At 43.8% G+C, this 22,484-nt stretch overlaps 2 protein-coding genes and 1 long non-coding RNA gene across 4 annotated transcripts in view; 2 read left to right on the top strand and 1 right to left on the bottom strand.

Moving 5' to 3' along the window:
• MYO10 (myosin X) overlaps positions 1-9,329 on the top strand; it is a 210,744-nt gene extending 201,415 nt beyond the window's left edge. The window contains exons 38-41 of the mRNA XM_079984894.1: positions 885-1,005; positions 3,164-3,619; positions 6,780-6,971; positions 8,262-9,329. Of these exons, the coding sequence (XP_079841020.1) occupies positions 885-1,005; positions 3,164-3,619; positions 6,780-6,971; positions 8,262-8,372 (880 nt within the window). The 3' untranslated portion in view covers positions 8,373-9,329. The remainder of the gene's footprint in view (positions 1-884; positions 1,006-3,163; positions 3,620-6,779; positions 6,972-8,261) is intronic.
• Positions 9,330-11,093: 1,764 nt separating this feature from the next.
• RETREG1 (reticulophagy regulator 1) overlaps positions 11,094-22,484 on the top strand; it is a 55,752-nt gene continuing 44,361 nt past the window's right edge. The window contains exon 1 of one of the 2 annotated variants that reach the window (XM_079985049.1): positions 11,094-11,113. In XM_079985049.1, coding sequence (XP_079841175.1) covers positions 11,109-11,113 — 5 coding nt within the window. In that variant the 5' untranslated portion in view covers positions 11,094-11,108. Of the gene's footprint in view, positions 11,114-16,607; positions 16,793-22,484 lie in introns of those variants that run through there. The other variant, XM_079985048.1, reaches the window with a different exon arrangement.
• LOC307220934 lies at positions 11,769-16,419 on the bottom strand. The gene is made up of 2 exons (XR_013841158.1): positions 16,223-16,419; positions 11,769-12,350 (listed from the first exon to the last, which is right to left on the bottom strand). It is a non-coding gene; the product is annotated as an uncharacterized lncRNA (long non-coding RNA).

Below are 22,484 nucleotides of genomic sequence, written 5' to 3'. Positions count from 1 at the left end.
ACCTGCCTATAGATGGAAAAATAGCATTAGAGTTGGCATCCCCAACATTGATGCCCATGGGCAGCACAGTGGCCTCATATACATCCTTTGGCCCCAGCAGAGGCTCCCTGATCCTCCCAATTCTCTGTTTCATTTTTTACAAAGTGCAGTTCTTTGGCTGGTATATATGTGCTTGAGTGGGAGGTTGCCATTGGGGGGTGTTTGTTGCTTGTCTAAGGATCCTCTCCAGAGCTTTCTTTAAATAAAAAATAATAATAATGCAATATTTTAAACATTAGACTCCTGTGTCAAATAATCTGTTCTCATTATTTTGTAGTCTCTCCCCCCTCCCCATATTTGGAAATTACCATTCTTGCTGCAGCTAATGTATTTGCCACCATTATTTTGTCTTTTTTGGGGGGGTACTTCTCCTTAATTTTCCTAATAGAATAACCAAAGGATCTGTCTATAGTTTGCAATTTGTAATCACATCAGTTTTCCTAATCCTTTTAATCTAAAAGATCCCTGCAGTTTTCCAATTTCTCTCAATATGCCTGAATCCCGCTTGACCTTGAGCACCTCCATCATAAAGTGGGACAGAGTTTGTACATTTTTTGTAATCTGATAGGCCAGTGCACACACATGGGGTTACATTCAAACATGCAACTCCAACTCTACAGCCTGAACCCTATTAGTAACATTTGACTATTTGATTTTGCTGAATATATAAAGTGGTGTTCATGGAAGTTGATATTTGAGCCATAGATTAAGATCCTGATTACCAATTCCACATGTTCCACATAGCAAAAGTTTCAACTCACATCTTAAATACAGCTTTTAAATTTTATTGCCAGTTTATATTTGATTATTTGTACTCAAACTGCCGAGTATTTGTGTTTTCCCAGGCTTGGTGCTGCTTCAGAAGGTGAGAATACAGCATGGAAATTTTACTTCAAGCTCTACTGCTTCCTGGACACGGAGCATGTGCCAAAAGATAGTGTGGAATTTGCATTCATGTTTGAGCAGGTACGGAGAGGAGATAAGGTTGTTATACTTTGGGGAAGAGTAAGTGATGTGAGAGACACACACACACAGAAGGAGAGGGAGAGAGACTCCATTCAAATCAAAGAGGCAAGCTGCTTTGATTGACACCTACCTGACGTAACAAAGATCTCCTGGTTTAAATGGACCTGGATTGAGGCAGATCAGCAAGGAAAGAGGGGAGCCTCGTGGTGCTCATTCCTGACTTCCTCAGCCATGTTTCGCAAGCCGCGATTGTTACATCACTAGAAATCAAGAGCCCTGCTGCATCTGATCTTGTTCAGTGTCCGTTTTCCCACAACAGCCAATCAGATGCCTGTGAGATGCCCACAAGCAGGGCACAGGAGCAGAGGCCCTGTTCTCCTGCCATTGTTGCTGCGCAACTGATATTTGGAGGCAAGGTGCCTCTGATGCTGGAGGCAGCATATAGTCATCATGACTAGTAGCTATGCATAGCCTCTATCCTCATAGATTTGTCTAATATCCTTTCAAGGCTATCACTGCATCTTTCATAGTTAATGTACTGTATTGTCCCCTATATCCCATATCATTTGCCTATCAGTAAAATGGGTATAGGGATGCGGGTGGCGCTGTGGGTTAAACCACAGAGCCTAGGACTTGCCGATCAGAAGGTTGGCGGTTTGAATCCCCGCAACGGGGTGAGCTCCCGTTGCTCGGTCCCGGCTCCTGCCAACCTAGCAGTTTGAAAGCACGTCAAAGTGCAAGTAGATAAATAGGAACCGCTCCAGCAGGAAGGTAAACGGCGTTTCTGTGCGCTGCTCTGGTTCGCCAGAAGCGGCTTAGTCATGCTGGCCACATGACCCGGAAGCTTTATGCCAGCTCCCTCGGCCAATAAAGCAAGATGAGCGCCGCAACCTGAGTCGGTCACGACTGGACCTAGTGGTCAGGGGTCCCTTTACCTTTTTAAAATGGGTATTTATGTTCCATGCGTTTTGTAACTGTTCATGAAAATTACTTGTAGCAAGTAGCTATATCACTTTCCTGTCACTGTATCTTCTGCGTTTTGTAACTGTTCATGAAAATTACTTGTAGCAAGTAGCTATATCACTTTCCTGTCACTGTATCTTCTGGAGTTATATCCAAACAACCTCACAGGACTCCTGCCATATAAAGTCAAGAACAGCCAAGCACCATCAGAACCTAAAGTAAAAATGTTTTTATTTCATGAAACATTCATGGATTAGAAACAATTTCCCCCAGAAGCTTTGCGTGACCTATCATAAAACTTGGCAGGCTGATCTTTTGCAATTATGAGCTTTTTGTCATTTGAATTTTATTCATTTTCCTTTGTCACATCTGTATCAAACAACTGCACATGTACTTATGGTCAATTAAATGATACTTAACCCTTTATAATGCAACAATACCAAATACAACTTGAGGCTTGCAAGTATTTATAAGTTTGTTCGTTCCCTGGAGAAGATGCTGCCTGGGGTGCCCTCTGGTGGTTCTCTTCATTTAAGCACTCTTTATGCTTTGCCAAAGGTACCCCAGTGGAAGAAGCTTGTTCATATATATTTCCTGCTTTTTCAGGGAGCAAAAACGTATAAATAATGTACATAAATAATACTTGTATACAGTGGAATCTATTTTCGACCTTAATCCATTCTGGAAGACTGTTCCATCTTCCGAAAAGTTCGAAAACCGAGGATCAATGGACTGGCCCCAAAGACAATGGGGAAAAATGAAAAACGCACCAAGGAAGCTGTTCGTCTTCCGAAAATCGTTCGAAAACAGAAGCATTCACTTCTGGGTTGTTGGCGTTTGGGTTCCGAATTGTTCAGCTTCCAAAGCATTCAGCAGCTGAGGTTTCACTGTACTACTTAAAAGCCTGCAAAGCATCTCACATATGTTACTTTGTTTTAATCTTTACAAAAGCTCTGTAAGGCAAATATTACCTTTCTTGTTCTGGGGTGTGTTTTTTTGTGGAGGGAGCACTGAGGCTGAGAAGTAGTGGCTTGACCAAGACCACTCAGCGAGATTATGGGTGAAACAAGATTGAAACTAGAGCCTTCTTGGTGCACAGTTCAGTTTTATTACCACTATGCTACATCAGCAAATTTAGGATTCAGAATGTTCTGCTGCATGCCTGTAAACGTCTTGTTTTCCTTTTTTCCATTAGGCACACGAAGCAGTGATTAGAGGACATTATCCGGCTCCTGAAGAAGCCCTCCAGGTCCTTGCTGCCTTGCGGCTCCAATACCTACAAGGAGACTACACTTCATCCAATATCACTATGCCAGAAATGGAAGAAGTCTACCCACTGCAGAGGCTCACGTCCCGAATTATCCAGTCCACTAAAACATTTACCGCTGCAGAGAGGATAGAGAGGAAGCGGGCCAATTTCCTAGAAGGAACCCTGAGGAGGAGTTTCCGCAGCAGTTCCATCAGCAGGCAGAAGATGGAAGAGGATCAGATGCTTGATATGTGGGTCAAAGAGGAAATCTTCGCAGCCAGGACTAATGTGATTGATAAATGGAAAAAACTGCAAGGAATGAACCAAGAGCAAGCAATGATCAAGTACATGAGTTTGATTAAGGAGTGGCCTGGCTATGGCTCCACACTCTTTGACGTAGAGGTGAGTATACCAAAATTCCACGGGCATTGCTGACAGCAAAATCATAAGACTAAATAAAAAAATTAACTACAGCTAAACAATTTGTAGCATAACACATAGTAACACATCTTGTATGGTCACGTTCTATGGGTTTGCAAATTTGTCTGCCTTTCTCCTGCTGAATATTTTACAGGTGAGGGTATGTAGGTTTTGATTTGTTGTTGTTGTATAGTCGTGTCTGACTCTTCGTGATCCCATGGACCAGGCACTCCTGTCTTCCACTGCCCCCGCAGTTTGGTCAAACTCATGCTGGTAGCTTTGAGAACACTGTCCAACCATCTCGTCCTCCGTCATCCCCTTCTCCTTGTGCCCTCAATCTTTCCCAACATCAGGGTCTTTTCCAGGGAGTCTTCTCTTCTCATGAGGTGGCCAAAGTATTGGAGCCTCAGCTTCACGATCTGTCCTTCCAGTGAGCACTCAGGGCTGATTTCCTTCAGAATGGATAGGTTTGATCTTCTTGCAGTCCATGGGACTCTCAAGAGTCTCCTCCAGCACCATAATTCAAAAGCATCAATTCTTTATGATCCAGCTCTCACTTCCATGCATCACTACTGGGAAAACCATAGCTTTAACTATACAGATTTTTGTTGGCAAGGTGATGTCTCTGGTTTTTAAGATGCTGTCTAGGTTTTGATTAGAACCTGAGAAAAGGGTTACGGCTGTGGAATTTCACCTGAGCCTGCACACACCCAAATCCCCCTTCTGCCTCAGGAACCGCATAAGAGAATGTCAGCTCCTTCCCTGCTTTAAGGAACTGAACGTTTGCGACATTATCTGACCCTACTTTAATCTGCACCCACATCCCAGATTATCCATTTTACACTGAGGAATTGGCAACGGCTGCTGTGCTTAAGAGGCCAGGAAACTGAACAGTAAAACATTAGTGTGTGTATATAAATCTGAGGAACATCTAGCCTATCCACTCAGCTACTACCCATCTTAAGGGCCGCATTTCCTCACACAGTTCAAGCATTAATAATAATAATAATAATAATAATAATAATAATACTTTATTATTTATACCCCGCCCATCTGGCTGGGCCTCCCCAGCCACTCTGGGCGGCTTCCATAGAAAGCAAAAATACACTAAAATATCACACGTTAAAAACTTCCCTGAACAGGGCTGCCTTAAGATGTCTTCTGAATGTCAGGTAGTTGTTTATCGCTTTGACATCTGCTGGAAGGGCGTTCCACAGGGCGGGAGCCACTACCAAGAAGGCCCTCTGCCTGGTTCCCTGTAGCTTTACTTCTCGCAATGAGGGAACCGCCAGAAGGCCCTCAGCGCTAGACCTCAGCGTCCGGGCAGAATGATGGGGGTGGAGACGCTCCTTCAGGTATACTGGACCGAGGCCGTTTAGGGCTTTAAAGGTCAGCACCAACACTTTGAATTGTGCTCGGAAACGTACTGGGAGCCAATGTAGGTCTTTCAAGACCGGTGTTATATGGTCTCGGCGGCCGCCCCCAGTCACCAGTCTAGCTGCCGCATTCTGGATTAGTTGTAGTTTCAGAGTCACCTTCAAAGGTAGCCCCACGTAGAGTGCATTGCAGTAGTCCAAGCGGAAGATAACCAGAGCATGCACCACTCTGGCGAGACAGTCCGCAGGCAGATAGGGTCTCAGCCTACGTACCAGATGGAGCTGGTAAACAGCTGCCCTGGACACAGATTTGACCTGTGCCTCCATGGACAGCTGTGAGTCCAAAATGACTCCCAGGCTGCGCACCTGGTCCTTCAGGGGCACAGTTACCCCATTCAGGACCAGGGAATCCTCCACACCTGCCCGCCTCCTGTCCCCCAAAAACAGCACTTCTGTCTTGTCAGGATTCAACCTCCATCTGTTAGCCGCCATCCATCCTCCAACCGCCTCCAGACACTCACACAGGACCTTCACCGCCTTCACTGGTTCTGATTTAAAAGAGAGGTAGAGCTGGGTATCATCTGCATACTGATGAACACCCAGCCCAAACCTCCTGATGATCTCTCCCAGCGGCTGCATGTAAATGTTGAAAAGCATGGGGGAGAGGACAGAACCCTGAGGCACCCCACAAGTGAGAGCCCAGGGGTCTGAACACTCATCCCCCACCACCACTTTCTGAACACGGCCGAGGAGGAAGGAGCGGAACCACTGTATGACAGTGCTCCTAGCTTCCAGCCCCTCAAGACGGTCCAGAAGGATGTTATGGTCGATGGTATCAAACGCCGCTGAGAGATCCAGCAGAACTAGGAAACAGCTCTCACCTTTGTCCCTAGCCCGCCGAAGATCATCAACCAGTGCGACCAAGGCAGTTTCAGTCCCATGATGAGGCCTGAATCCCGACTGGAAGGGATCCAAATGGTCCGCTTCTTCCAGGCGTGCCTGGAGTTGTTCGGCCACCGCTCGCTCAATCACCTTGCCCAAGAATGGAAGATTTGAAACTGGGCGATAGTTGGCCATCGTGGCCGCATCTAAAGATGGTTTTTTAAGAAGCGGTTTAATAACCGCCTCTTTCAGCGGGTCTGGGAAGGCTCCCTCACGGAGGGAAGCATTCACCACCCCACGAAGCCCATCGCCCAGTCCTTCCCGGCTAGCTTTTATAAGCCAGGATGGGCAAGGATCCAGGAGACAGGTGGTTGGCTTCACTCATCCAAGCAGCCTGTCCACATCCTCGGAGGTAACAGATTTGAAACTGGGCGATAGTTGGCCATCGTGGCCGCATCTAAAGATGGTTTTTTAAGAACATGTGTCTTGTGGATTAACATTAGTAGCTAAATGTCTGAAGTGATTTAGGCTTCGATTTGTCTGTGCAAGGAATCAGACTTCATATTTACAAGTGCAGGAAATCATAAGAGGAGCATAGTCTGCAATAGTTAATTGCACATCCTTTCTAAACCAGTTGTGACCCAAAGGTGAGAGTGTTTAATTTAGTCCTTTGAAACAAGTACAGATCTCTCCTCTGACAATGGAAAAAATTGCGTAGGCTCAGGCAGATCACTCTCAGAATTATCTACCTCACTAAACATGCTCTATGAGAAAAGAGCATTGTATGCTAAAAGAAATACTATAAAAATGTATAATTTTAAATTGCATTTTTGGAATCATCATTTCTGTTTTCTACCATTCACCTTGACATTATTTTTCGCCAGTGTAAAGAAGGGGGCTTCCCTCAAGAACTTTGGTTGGGTGTCAGTGCTGATGCAGTTTCTGTCTACAAACGTGGAGAGGGAAGACCTTTAGAAATATTTCAGTATGAGCACATCCTCTCCTTTGGTGCTCCTCTTGCTAATGTCTACAAGATTGTTGTGGATGAGAGAGAGCTGCTTTTTGGAACAGTTGAGGTAAGAAAGGAACTAGTCATTCAGTTCTGCTTTCCTTGTTTTTAAAATAAGCTGGATGAATAAATTGAATCCACTGTGCCAGTATTCAGAAATAGAAAGCCTTCCATGATTCTTTTGCCTGCACAATTTCACATCAGGATTAAAATCTTCAATGGCAATCCTACACATGCTTATTTGGGATTAAGCTCCATTGAACTCAGTGGGACTTGCTTTCCAGTAAGCATGCATTAGACTGAGACAATAGGAAACTTGAGTTAGGCTTGTGTGCACTTTTGCTGATCTTCAAAAGTGAAGTTCTGTAGGATTTTCAAATCGGCGATCTTGAGCTCCATGGGTTACAGTTCCATACAGAGTTATGTTGCTGAAGTCCCACTGAATCTACTCAGGTCTACTCTGAAGTAAGTCCTATTAAAATCAGTGAGGTTTACTCCCAGGTAAATGGGATTAGAATTGTATTCTAGAATTGTATTCTTATTTGGGAGCAAATCTCACGTGAGACTTACCTCCAAGTAATCTTATATAGGTCCAGGCTGGAAGTGTACAGTTTCTCTTCAAAATAAAAGATAAACATTTGCAAATTGTATTTAGTTTAGCTATTTAAAGACAGCTGAACAATCTTCAGAAATTTCACCCAATAGTATAGGTTTTCACACAAAAATTGCTAGCCTAATTTTCTTAGTAGACTACCAGCCCTGCCAATGTTTGGTTATAATTTTTTTAAGGTGTGCATAGTTTTGTAAATTCTAGTCATGTGACTATTGGCCATTCAATTCTATACCTTGCTGGGTAGAGTTACCTTTGCCACACTGTTTTCATTGACTACCAAAAGGCTTGCTGATTTCAACAAAATGTACAGTGGTACCTCGGGTTACATACGCTTCAGGTTACAGACTCCGCTAACCCAGAAATATTATCTCAAGTTAAGAACTTCGCTTCAGGATGAGAACAGAAATCTTGCTTTGGCGGCGCAGCAGCAGCAGGAGGCCCCATTAGCTAAAGTGGTGCTTCAGGTTAAGAACAGTTTCAGGTTAAATACGGACCTCCGGAATGAATTAAGTACTTAACCCGAGGTACCACTGTATGTTTAACTATAGGCTGTGTTACAGCCAAGCTGATTTTTTCTGTGACAATTTATAAAATTAGCGCTAATCTAAAAGAAACCAACTTTTCCTAGAGTATACCACATCACACTGCCAGGAGGTGAAATCTCATAAATACGCTCTTCACAACACCAAAGACCATTGCCTGAAGTGTGCATTAACTGGTTTTGTATTGTTATTGTCTTGGTAGGTTGTTGACATTGCCAAACTGATGAAAGCCTACATCAGCATGATTGTGAAAAAACGTTATAGCACCTCTCGATCAGTGAGTAGTCACGGAAGTCAAGGCAGCTCCAGGTGAAACGAGAGAGAGAAACTTGCTGTTCTGTCCTTTTGGAACATATCACCGCCAACCCGTTGAGTTTCTCAAAAAATGGTGATTGGAGGCACCTCTCAGGCTACAATCAAAACCGTGATTCTAGGAGAATCTTTATTCAACACGTGGTGTTCGACGAGCTTAGAAATAATAACAGCCACTTGCATAGTCCCATAAACTTGTTGGCTAGCATGCTTCAAGCCTTCTAAAGCTTTGTTACCTCTAGATAACATAATGTATGCCTTAACTTAATGCACTGCTTTCTGAGCAGTGAGAAGTGCCTTAAAATGTTTTAAAACCAACTTGCATTGATTTGTGATTATCAGAGGGGTTGTGTTTTGTAATAAACCACTTTGAATTAGCTTCTCCTTAATTTGCAGCCATCTTGCACTAACTAACTGGCTGGTTCTTACATGAGGAGAGAAAGAGTGCATCTTTGTTGGAATGCTGCAGGCGGCTTCCCGTAGGGACTTTAATAGCAATGCTGTATCCCCCCCCCCCTTTTTTTTCTTCATATGTGTGCATGCATATGACTCGGGTCAACTCTAATTTTATTCCACGTTTCACAATATTTTAAAAGTAAAAGGGAATAATAATGTGCAATGGTGTAAACAGTCTTTCTGTACATTTTAATAGTCCAGAGCTATAGTTGTCCCAAATGTTGAGTTTCTTTATAAGCCAGTTTTATTAACAAATTTGGGGGTTTTCATAATTTTTGTATTTTCTTCTAGATAATTTTTCATTCTTTGTTACATCTGTATGTAACACACCTGCATTTCTGTACCTCTGCTGTATTATACATAACGTGTAGTTTGAAAGACACTATATTTATAGACTGCCCTTAATACAGAATTGCCATTATCCACGCAATATTCAATCATATGTCTTCAGTTTATACAGTTGGGTTTCTTAAGATATTAAACATTTCTTTTAAAATATTAATATTGTGGTCTTGTGGTATGCTACTTGGAACTTGCCAAATGCAGAACATACTATAAAAGAAGTAAACAGAAAAATTATGATATATCTTACTTAATGTTGTGCATGCCCCTCTCAATTTTTTCTGTGTACTAATTGAATGGCAGCAGAAAACTGGAAAGTTCTAAAATAGGCTAAATTGCCAGTTTTGAGGAGGGGAGAAAACTATCCACAACCTATGGGGTATTTCACACATATTCTTCATAGGCTCTATGTACTATGGAATAACAAGCTGCCATTGCCCTTAGAAGTGCATTCTTCTAATTATGTTTGATTTGCAAAATATAGTTAATCTACAGGGCAACTATTATTTTAAAGACTGAATTTGTAACTTAGACAGAGAAGGCAGACACTGAAGCTTCAAATCTCTGTGCATTGTATTTATATGCTGCTTTTTCAAGGTGCATCACAATGAGCATCAAAAACAGACTGTTTATTACAAAACCTAGTTGAACAGGACAAAGTCTACAACTCAAATGATACAATCACATGAAAGATCAAATTCAAAAAGCACCGTGAAGCACACATTCACTGTCAGAACCACTAGCAAAACATCCAAGACAGAAAACAGCCCCTTAAACCTGTCTGGAAAAGTGCAAAGCTTCTTCACTAGGGAGCCCAAAGGCACTGCAATTCTTTAATCATAGGGGCTTTCAAGGACCAGAGTCGATCACGACTGGACCTAATGGTCAGGGGTCCCTTTACCTTTACCTTCAAGGACCTTGGGGAATGCATCTGCTTGCTACAGAAATCTGGCAGCGGGGGGGGGGGGGGGGGGGACCTCACGGTCCTAGGTTATTCATTCCTCCTTACCTTGTGATGGGTCTAATTTCAACTCCCAAGTAGCTATGCTGTGTATTAGTCCAATTACTGTGAGACCTTAGAACAGTGTCTACATCTGTCACTGAAACAACTGGTGTCATACCTATAGTGAAGCTACTGGGTTTAAGATTGATCCTTTTCTGCATGGGGAGGGAACTGGATGCAAGTAGTCCTGCTGTGGCCAGCTTTTATCAGTTTGACGTTTTGGGTGCTGCAGCTATGCTCTTAACTCCACTGGTCACAACCTCCAGAAGGCTGGAACAAATCACAGTCCTCCATCCTGATCTATGAAGAGGCCCATTTATGTTGGTTCAGAAGGGGGGGGGGAGAGAAAGCACTGTCCAAAGGAAGAAAAAAAGCAAGATATGAGCTCTCATGAAGCTCAGCAAAGACACTATCTAATGTTTTGGTAGGGGGAAGAGTACTGCTGGTTGTGCATTATCAGGATGTGGCGCAAAGGAAGACCTGGAGATTTACTAGTCTATTTAAAACTTTGAGTCGTTTATTGGTTTGATATTTCAGACTACTTTAAAAAAGGAACCTGAAAACTCTCCACTTTCAGCCAAGATTCCATTTTCCAACAGCACTTTATCTGCACAGAACACGCCTCTCTACGCTAAAGGAGCTGTGCCTTTTAAGGAATCCTGCCTCTTCTAATGTCACAATGTTAGGGTTCTGGTCTCCATAGAGACAGAGGAATCTTAAAGGATGCTGCACAGCCCACTAGGTTCACTTTGAAAGTAGGATATGCCAAGTTGTGACTGAATTTGCCGAGGTCTGTCCAGGTGACCTCTATCATGTGACCAAAGACATAGAAGGAAGTTGCAAATAGTCACCTTCAGGTACAAAGGGTTCAGAGCCTTGGGGATAAACAAATATCTAATACTATAATACATACAATGGAGCTACAGAAGATGGGAAATGAGGTAAGCAAACAAGACAACAGGGAAAGTAATGTGTGGAGTGTGAGAAACTCCTTATGAGTGGGAATTAGTGTGATTTACTGTAGTTCATTCTGACTGCTAATTGAGAAGACTAGAAAAAGTATAGGAAACACCCCCCCCCCCAAGGAAGAACTGGAAATTGACTAGTCTATTTAAAACTTTTCAGTACAGTACTTTATTGAATTGATATTTCAGACTACTTTAAAAAGGAGTCTTAAAGAGTCCAAAATGTCCTCATTTTTATCAGATGAAGATTCGGAGGAACTGTTCAAAGGAAACATTCAGAATTTGTCCCACAGCTTTAGTACAACCCAATCTATCTTGCTAAAGCTAAGGGGGTCCGCATCAATCAGCACATGAATAGGAGACTACCTGGTGAACCCATACATGTTGTCTTGAATTCTGCGATGGAAGAAAGATGGGATATAAATGGACTAAGTAAGTAAACCACAGAGGAAGTTTTGAGTAACTGCCAGTAACTGTTGGTTCTGAATATTCTACTGCTTCTCTAATCCTGGGCTCAGCATTCCAGAATGTCCGTGTGGCTGAAAGAGAACCCATCAAAATGATGGCGAGCTTGGAAATTCAAACTGCCCTGGCCCTCACTACTGGATGAAGAACTCTCAGCTCCCAGCTATAGTTCTGCCAAAGGCTTTAATGCTCAAATCAGATTGGTACGTAAGGCAAACAACAGATTATATGGTTCAGCAGGTACAGAAGAGGTCCAGTGCATGCTAAGACATTGATACAACGATCAACATGCCCCTGCACCTTCCTTTAGAAGACTGAGGTGGACACAACTGTATTTGCACAGTAAGTGGCTGGAGTCACAAGACCAAGCAAGTAAACAGGCACTCCTTTGAGTGGGTTAACTCCACAAGGTTTGTTTTCAACGGTGTTGTCGTCTCCATAGAGACAGAGGTGGACTCTGCGTTCACCCAGTATTAGACTTACTCTCGGTAACCTCACAAAGGGAAGGTGCCTCACTGACAGGAAGAGGCACTGGAGCAGCTCCATAACAATAGGTGTTAGGGTAGGGGTGTCTAATGTTGGAGGGACCACACTCCTTGGATCCTGATCTTCATCCTCCAGGCCACAGGACCCGTCCTCAGAATCAGGCACTTACCTAGGTCCTGATTCTACCTCTCCCATCCTGGGGTAGGGTCCTCCTCAGGGTCCTCCAGCTCCCAACTCTTCAAGCTTCTTCCATTCCTTGGGTCTGACCATTTAAAAAAACAAATCAAAAAACCCACCATTATTTATTTTGCTTAGTTTGGAACATTGTTGTTTAAAATAACTGACCTTGTAAGCAGAGTTAGATTAACAGAGGCAAAACAAGATCACTCATCTGAGACAGTTTCAAGGACAAAAGTGGCACCAGGTTTAAGAGGGCCTGGGCAAAATGCCTTCTGCTGCCCCTTCACCTTATTATTCCCATCAATAATAATAAGAAGTGGGGTGGAGGAGAATGAGCCCTTTTTTCTTCACTGATCAGACAGAAAAGGGAATTTATCCATATCTGCTTCTTAACAAGAAGTGGGGAAGGGACCTTTCTCTTTTACTAACCTTTGTTGAAAAACTCTTATACAGTGGTACCTTGGGTTACATACGCTTCAGGTTACCAACGCTTCAGGTTACAGACTCCGCTAACCCAGAAATAGTACCTCGGGTTAAGAACTTTACCTCAGGATGAGAACAGAAATCGCACGGCAGCAGCGGGAGGCCCCATTAGCTAAAGTGGTGCTTCAGGTTAAGAACAGTTTCAGGTTAAGAACAGACCTCCAGAATGAATTAAGTACAGAGGTACCACTGTATGGTGCATGCCTCCAGCATGCCTGACAGCCTCTATGAGTAGTTTTTAAGGAGGTTTAAAAAACTGATCTGAAATTAAACACTTAGCTGCAGACCCAGGGACAGTCCAGGATTTACAGAAGCTGCCCCAGTTTCTGATTTGATCCCGGAATGTCCCGCTTTTCCTTAGGACTTACCTATTTTCACTGGAGAAATGTTGGTAGGTATGGAGTTATGTGACCACCAAGCCAAGGAGGTAAATACCTATGCAACCTTTAGAAGTTATCTGAAGGCAGCCCTGTATTATGTTTTTTATATACAGTGGTACCTTGGTACTCAAACGTCTCGGTTCCTAAACGCCAAAAACTCAGAAGTGTTCCTGTTTTTGAACGTTTTTCAGAAGCCAAACATTCCATGTGGTTGTCGGCTATTGTTTCCAGGGCATCTGCACCAATCAGAAGCTGTGCCTTGGTTTTTGAACATTTGGAAGTCAAATGGACTTCCGGAATGGATTAAGTTTGGTGCTTTTGTTTTTGCTATTTATTTTGCGTTTTTGTTTTTGAGGCTTTTTTTGGTTAATTTGTTTTTGTGACTGTGTGGAACCCAGTTCAGCTACTGATTTGATTGATTGATTGATTGATTGATTGTATGACATGCCTCTTGAGAAATGGATAAAAGACCCCGTCCAAACAGTGACTATCATCAGTGCAGATAATATTTTTTTTTTAAAAAAAAAAATCTACAGTACAATACTTATTTATATCATAGTGCAGTACAATGGTGCCCCGCAAGACGAATGCCTCGCTAAACGAAAAACCCGCAAGACGAAAGGGTTTTCCGATTTTTTAGCGGCTTCGCAAGATGAATTTCCCTATGGGCTTGCTTCGCAAGACGAAAGCCCATAGGGAAATCTCCGGGTACAGCGGGGAAGCGCAGCACCTGTCCTGAAGGCTTGCGGTGGGAGGTCCGGGAACAGAGGAGAAGGCGCGCAGCGATTCTCCTCTGTTCCCGGGGCTTGCAGTGGGAGGAAGGTTTTCCTCCCCACCGCCAACATTCAGGAGGCTGTTCTGAAGGCTGGCGGTGGGAAGAAAAGCCCTTCTCCCGCCTCCAGAAGAGTTCCTCGCAGGGCTCCCCAAGCTGTGAATGTCTGCCCCGCGCGAGGGGCGCTCTGCTTAAGAGCGCCCCTCGTGCGGGGCAGCAGGCTGCTATCCGCAGCTTGGAGAGCCCTGCGGGGAAGTCTTGCAGGGCTCCCCAAGCTGCAGATGTCTGCCCCGCGCGAGGGGCGCTCTGCTTCAGAGCATCCCTCGCACCGGGCAGCAGGCTGCTATCCGCAGCCTAGGCAGCCCTGCAGGAACTCTTCTGAAGGCTGGCGGCGGGAGAAGGGCTTTTCTTCCCACCGCCAGCCTTCAGAAGGCTGTTCTGAAGGCTGGCGGTGGGGAGAAAAGTCATTCTCCCCCCGCCAGCCTTCAGAAGAGGTCCGGGGACAGACTGTCCCCGGATCTGGTCTGAAGGCGGTCTCCCTAGGAACGCATTGATTTTCAATGCATTCCTATGGGAAACCGTGCTTCACAAGACGAAAAACTCGCAAGAAGAAAAAACTTGCGGAACGAATTAATTTCGTCTTGCGAGGCACCACTGTACATTGGTTATTGCTTTCATTTTATAGATCAATTGTCTTGTTAGATAGTAAAATCCATGTTAAATTGCTGTTTCAGGAATTGTTTTTAAAAGTCTGAAACCGATTAATCCGTTTTGCATTCCTTTCTATGGGAAAGCGTGCCTCAGTTTTGGAACGCTTTGGTTTTGGAACAGACTTCTGGAACGGATTAAGTTTGAAAACCAAGGTACCACTGTACAATCAAACCTCAGTTCTCAAACCGCTCCATTGCCAAATGTTTCGATTCCGAAACGTCAAAAACCCGGAAGTAAATGCTTCGGTTTTTTAACGTTCCTCGGAAAACGAACATCCAACGCAACTTCTAATGAGTTCAAGAACCAATTGGAAGCCGCGCCTCAGAAATCGGAATATTTCGGAAGTCAAATGTCCTTCCAGAACGGATTGTGTTCCAGTTCCGAGGTTTGACTGTACAGTGGTACAACTGGCTTGAGAGCAGTATATGTGAAAAGGATCTAGGAGACTTGGTTGACCACAAACTTGACATGAGCCAACAGTGTGACGTGGCAGCTAAAAAAGCCAATGCAATTCTGGGCTGCATCAATAGGAGTATAGCATCTAGATCAAGGGAAGTAATAGTGCCACTGTATTCTGCTCTGGTCAGACCTCACCTGGAGTACTGTGTCCAGTTCTGGGCACCACAGTTCAAGAAGGACACTGACAAACTGGAACGTGTCCAGAGGAGGGCAACCAAAATGGTCAAAGGCCTGGAAACGATGCCTTATGAGGAACAGCTAAGGGAGCTGGGCATGTTTAGCCTGGAGAAGAGGAGGTCAAGGGGTGATATGATAGCCATGTTCAAATATATAAAGGATGTCACATAGAGGAGAGAGAAAGGTTGTTTTCTGCTGCTCCAGAGAAGCGGACACGGAGCAATGGCTCCAAACTACAAGAAAGAAGATTCCACCTAAACATTAGGAAGAACTTCCTGACAGTAAGAGCTGTTCGACAGTGGAATTTGCTGCCAAGGAGTGTGGTGGAGTCTCCTTCTTTGGAGGTCTTTAAGCAGAGGCTTGACAACCATATGTCAGGAGTGCTCTGATGGTGTTTCCTGCTTGGCAGGGGGTTGGACTCGATTGCCCTTGTGGTCTCTTCCAACTCTATGATTCTATGATTCTATGACTGAAGCTGCCCAGAGTGGCTAGGGCAACCCTGTCAGATGGGTGGGGTATAAATAATAAAATTAGAATTATGGAAAAGCATTTTTTCAAAAATATTGGCAATTATATATATATATATATATATATATATACACACACACACACACATAATACAATATATACAATACATACATACATATATACATACATATATATATGTTTTATATATATATATATATATATATATATATATATAATAGCACATCCCTATTTTCATCAGAGAAATGTTGGAGGGTATGTAGATGTTCATATTTTTATCTGTAAGCCATTCTGAGTCCCTGTCAGGGGGAAAAAGCAAGGTATAAATAAATACATAAAGCTTAATAGTAATAATAATAATAATGGAATCGTACATTTCCCTCAGCGACTCCTTTTCGCCCTCTCTAAAGGGGAACTTATAAAGCACCGAAAGCATTTTCCAGAAAGGTAGTGGTATAAATCATAAAACACACCCCCCTTACCCACCCTTATCGCCTTTCCAGCGCGTGAGGCGCAGCTTCGTCCCCGGCTTTTATTCTGTTTTTCCAAACGCCCAACGGCGTCTCCCAACATTCTAAACCGCCACTCACCCACTGCGCACGCGCCGCGCCTCTTGAGATTTATACTCCGCTCGCGCCGCCTCGCCACGCCCAGCTTCTCCTCCTTTCACCGCCCGCCCGCCCGCCGGCTTCTGCGCGCTCGCCGCTGCGCTCTCTCTCCAAGCTAACCAATCGCCGGGGCCGCCCAGCCGCGTCGGAAGCTCCTGGTTGGTCCGCGGCAGCCGAGAAGGCGGGGCGTGCGGGCGTGCCTGGTACCCGGATGTACACAAACCCCGCCCAGCCGGCTCGCCTCCTCATCTCGGTTCTGGTCAGCCGCCCCGACCGAGATGGCTGACGAGAAGGAGCAGGTGGCGGCGCCGGGTCGCCTGGCCTGGGAACGGCTGGCGGAGAAAAACGGGGGCTGTGAGGCGAAGCCCGGCGGCTGGCGGGAGGCGGCGACTTGGAAGAGGCCGTTCTGCGCTGTGGCCGCCTTCCTCTGCGCCAACCTGATCTTCTGGTGAGAGAGACGCGCAGCCACTGCGCTAATCCTATAGACCCCCCTCCCGAAACATATATATATATATGCGTGCCCCTTTTTTTCGTTCTTTTCCCCCACCTCAATTGAGCCTCGGCTCACCCTCGCCCTCCGCTCCTGGGCTTTGCAAAACGTGCAAATGAGCTGTGAGGGGAGGGGGAAGGGTGCCTCTGAGCATGGGCAAAGTGCCTGTTGTAAAAGGCCCAGGCCGTTGGCTTCTAAACTAGCAGCGCCCATTCAGACGTTTCCTGAGAGGGGCGTGAAAGCAAAATAACGCCGCCACCCCCCTCCCTTTTTCTCTCTGTCAGATGTTTTCAACCAGTTGTTTTCAAGCCTTGAATGATAGTCAGGGGTGCTGCGGGCAACACTGGCCTCTGTCCCTCTCTCCAGAATGGCTGGGGTATATTAATATATATTTATATTATTTATCTATCTTCCTCTCTCCCTCCCTCTCTCTCTGGTACTGAAGAAGCATCCTTCTCTGAGCACCGTGCCTTTGCTTTGCTAGCCTTGTGAATGCCTGTTAAGTGTGCCTGCTCTCCATGAATCTACCTAATCCTGTAAAGCTCATCCTGCACTGGAATCCCATAAGTTAATTACCTGTGCTGTGGGAGGAAGTGTTTTTAATTTCAGCAAATTGAATAAGTTATCTCATGCAAATTGAATAAATATATATTTTATTTTTATCTCCACGCTGATGTGGTTTTTATCTCCACAATGGGTAGAGATGGAGAAGGGAGCATTCTTCATCAGAGGGCATATGTCATACAGGTAGATTTCAACCCCAGGATGGAGAAATCGAGCTCTTCCATCCTTGGTATTTCTATTTAAATCGAGCGCTTCTTAACTGTGTTTGCTTTGAAAGAGGCTCCTTTTGGTTTGTTGGGTGTTGCCACAAAATGTTTCCTACAGAAAAGCATGGGAAAGGAAACCCATGGAAAGAATTAATGATCCTGGCCGGGGTGGGGTGGGGTGGGGTGTGATGGGGGATAACCACTCACTGAGGGTAAAGCAGTACTAGTGGCCATGAAGTGGGCTTTGTGAGACATGTGTTGCAGAAAGTGAAGATGAATCAGCTGTGGCTGGATGATGCCAGGGAGCATCAAAGGCTCCTAAAGAATGTTTGAAGGGAAGGTGGGGCGCAGATGTGGCAAGGTAAAATAATGACCAGGAAGTGCCCATAAAGTAGAGCATATAATCTTGCATAGTGGTTGCCTTGTGATTATGCAAAGTTGACAAAAAGCAGAGTGACAGCATCCCAAATTGCACAGCCTGTTTCTCCCACTCTCTTGTCATGGATTGGCACTGGACTGCCAGCCTGCTGGCTTTATGCTTGAAATTGTCCCTTTTCAGTAGATTCTTTATACTCTTATTTTCCTGGTGCCCAAACCAATCTCTGTCATTTCTCCCATTCTTTAGTTTTTCTGTTTCTCTGTGTTACCAACCCTGTGCTATAGGTAACTTCTCATTTTAACCTTTAGCCCTCTAGTGTTTTTCCAAACAAGAAGCATGTGCTTTTTTTCTTCAAGTGGCATCTGAAGCTGAGATACTTTCCGCCCTACACTGGCTTGAAGAGAACATTCCTAGGGTCATTGCTTTTCATTACCATTAAATACTGAATGGACTAGGATGTATAATTGCATTAATACAATGTCCCAAATGTAGATTCAGATTTTGAGATTAAATAAAGTACTAACTTGAGTTGCTTGAAGATTCATAAACACACACACACACATACACACACACAACCCTTCTAGTGCTCATGTACCACAGAACCACTTAGCAACATATCTGCATGGTGCTGAACTTCCTAATAAGTAAGACTAAGCACGTGCTTAGGGCACCAGCAAAAGTGGGAAACAAAAAAAAGAAGGGAGAGAATTTTTTGAGTTTGACATCTGATATTTTTTTAAAAAAATTGAAGTAGTTATCATAGAAAAAAATCAGAATTTTGTTGGACTTCCTTGCACACTACTACGCTTCCCCCATTTTTCTGTTCTCTTTTTATTACCTATCCCCACCTGAAGCAAGGGGCATCCTACTCTCCTAGATTGAAATAATGCGAGGAAATAAGTTCCTGTCATGTTTTGTACATGGCATACATGCATGTACATTTCAGCATACATGTAAGTTTTGTGTCATTTTGAAAAAATGTTTATTTTATGATTAGTATTGCTTTTTATTTTGAATATCATATGGGGGTACCATACTGTTTTCAGTGCTTAGGGCTATAAAGGTCTTAATCTGGCCCTGCAACAGAAGAATTTATATTTCAGCAAGTATGTTGTTTATGTAAAGAAGAGGAATGTTCCTATTATTTTACATGTCATATGGAGGAGAGTGGATAAGAATGTTTTGCTAAATATTGAGAGCTTCTTCTTTTTTTAGTATTCCTCAGTTGGACAGCAGCTTCATTATTGTGTAAAACATTAGCAGCACTTTGTCCTTTGATTAATTTGAAGCTCCCTAGTACTGTATGTCAATTGAGGCTGCCTAAGTAAGTACAGTTTATGACAGACGTAGACTCTGAACTGCCAGAAAATAAGTATTTTAGGTATTTTTTAGGGTAACCTGTTGGGCCTGTGTATTGCAGCCAGCTGTACAAATAAGTCTCCTAGATGTTGTACTTGCCTGCTTCTACATAAAAGACCTACATGGTCTGGGATCTTCCCAGGGGGCTGATGTTGACTGAGGTGGGGGTTGTGTGCCTTATTTAGTGCCTATGCTGATGTTTTTGAGCAGTGCTGAAAGGGCCTTTTTATTTCCCCAGTACAGTATTTTAACATCTGATGTTACAGTACCACTTCTGGTATCTGTTTTGAATTCTGCTTTTATTCAGCACCATGTAGTCTTGTGGTAATGTAGTTTTAAATCTATTTTAAACCACCCTCATTATTTTTATTAAGTGGGTAGTATATACATTTAATATATGACTGGTAAAAAGGTAAAGGTAAAGGTACCCCTGCCCGTACGGGCCAGTCTTGACAGACTCTGGGGTTGTGCGCCCATCTCACTTAAGAGGCCAGGGGCCAGCGCTATCCGGAGACACTTCCGGGTCACGTGGCCAGCGTGACATCGCTGCTCTGGTGAGCCAGAGCTGCACACGGAAACGCCGTTTACCTTCCCGCTGGTAAGCGGTCCCTATTTATCTACTTGCACCCGGAGGTGCTTTCGAACTGCTAGGTTGGCAGGCGCTAGGACCGAGCAGCGGGAGCGCACCCCGCCGCAGGGATTCGAACCGCCGACCTTTCGATCGGCAAGTCCTAGGCGCTGAGGCTTTAACCCACAGCGCCACCTGCGTCCCATATGACTGGTATATTGGTGCAAATAGAACAAATATATACACATTAGAAGTTTGTGACACCCTGGCTATGTTTGGACAATGCTAGCCAAGTTATACATGAGCCTTTGGCCTGCACATTCAGCCCCTTTGCTGCTCTCTGCAGTGAGCTATAATTAAACCAGGATGTCTCTAATTAACCATAGTTTCCCATTTTATCTGTTCAGGAAACTATGGCTAGTTACCAGCTTCAGAACAAACCAGTTTCTTAAAGCCTCATTGGTTTAAGATCCTATATTGTTCCAAAGTGAGTAATTAGTTTTTACCTGTTCAGATAAACGCAAAGCTGAGGTTAATTAGAAGTTCCTGGTTTAATAACCGTCCATAAGTGGACCACTGAGATCAAAGAGAGGAAAAATCTAATTCTCTGCAAATGTAAAATTGCTTCTGTCCCTTCTGGAAGTGGTTTTTGCCTTCCACGGGTAACCAGGCAAATGGCTATTTTCAAGCCTGATTTCATCTCATGGATGTCACCCCTTTACATCTAGTCCTTCTATTTTCTTTTGGGCTATGCACTTAAAGTGGGGATTGAGGCCCATTGAATTCAACATGCCTTACTTCTGTTTACACATTAATCTTCTGGTTTGCCTATTGTCTACTGTTGGTCATTGATTTTGTCATTTGTTTCACTACATCCCATATACCAGTGCAAACCAAGAATACCTGCACAACTTGCTTTTAAGCTTATTAGACTGGTGATGCTTCTGGGTTTTTAATAGGTTCCAAGTTTATTTTTTTGTAACTTAGGATTGTCCGGCCCTATAGCTGGGTACTTAAAAGCATCTACACATTTTTGTCTTGATTTGTGCTTTCTATGTTGCCTCTCCTGTAACAGCCTTGCAACTTATTAACCCACAAAAATACTTACTATCATCATGCCACACACTTGTCAATCACCTGAAATCACAATGAAGCCAGGTGAGCCATTTTTGCCTGCATGGATCTGAATCAAATAGTGTGGGTGCACAGCACTTTGTAAGTCTTGATGATCTGCTGTTCATTGCCATTTGTAAAGCACTGAGCACAAGGCTTTGTAGGTAATGCCAACCAGATAGACGATAGTCTATGCCCACAAACTGCCTTTTGGACCAGCCACAACTTTATTTGCCCCACAGATAGGCAGGTGGTTGTGGCTGGGCTGAAACAGCATCACTGACTAATTAGGCCTATGGGCCAGAGGTTTCTCACCACTGGCTTAGTTTTAAGGAAGCCAATTGATCCCTACCCCACATCCCCCAAAACAGTTATGTTTTTCTATTGAAATAAAAAGGAGAGGTGGGGGAACAGTAGCTCTTCACAGTTATAGAAGCTAACTACAGTGGAAGACAGGAGTGCCTGGTGTGCTCTGGTCCATGGGGTCACAAAGAGTCGGACACGACTAAACAACAACAACAACAACAACAGCATTACATGGAAATGCTTGTAACTAAGCCCTCAGGTCCTTTTTTTAAAATAAAAAGCATCTTTGTAAGAGGGTTATTTAGAACATAGAAACAGAATTGGGAGAGGATACAGAACCCTTTGAGTGCAACTGAATGGCAGACTATTTTGTAAGAATCCGGGCTTGTTAATTTCTGTTTTTGTTCATCTCTAGTAGGTCACTGAAATGACATGCATTTTTGCAGGAGGTTGATGTCTTCACCGGAGAACATGCTAGCTTTTACAGAAACTAAGTACCCGTGTGACGCTGTTTGTATCATTCTTGTCTCTAGCAATAAGTATTAGATTAGGGACAAAGCTATTGTAGCTTAAGATGCTAAATTTAGAACATTAGCCAAGGGATTTCCATGTATCTCTTAATTCAGTAAACATTTCAGAATGTATTTCTTTATCCCAAGAAGCTCTATAGGTTTTTAAAAAATAAATAAATCAGCAAGCGTCTCTCTATTCTGAATCACAATTTGTTCTGAACACCTGAAAAGGTCATTTCTATAATTCAGCATAAGTTCCATTCAAGTCAATGGGATTCAAGGAACCTAACCATGTGCAGGATAGGAACACCATCTGAGACAAGTTATGCACTACTCTGTTCTTATGAAAACAGCTATAAGAATATAAGAGCTTTGCTGGAACAGACCAAAATCTAGTTCCACATCCTGCTTCTCAGCAGCAGCACAGCCGATGCCTCCATTAAGCCCACATGCAGGGCTTGAAAGCAATACCCACTCTTGCTTGTATTCCCAGTTGCTGGTATAGAAAGGCGTACTGCCTCTGAAACTGGATAATAGCCACTGATAGGCCTATCCTGTGTGGATTTGTCTAATCTTTAAAATCCATCTAAGCCGGTGGCCATTACCACTTACTGTGCCAGGGAATTCCAGTATTATGTGAAAT

Source organism: Podarcis cretensis (assembly GCF_951804945.1).
Source record: "Podarcis cretensis genome assembly, chromosome: 7".
NCBI classification, from domain to species: domain Eukaryota; kingdom Metazoa; phylum Chordata; class Lepidosauria; order Squamata; family Lacertidae; genus Podarcis; species Podarcis cretensis.
The sequence above is the reverse complement of the archived record's forward strand: the minus strand, read 5'-3'. Positions and strand labels throughout refer to the sequence as shown.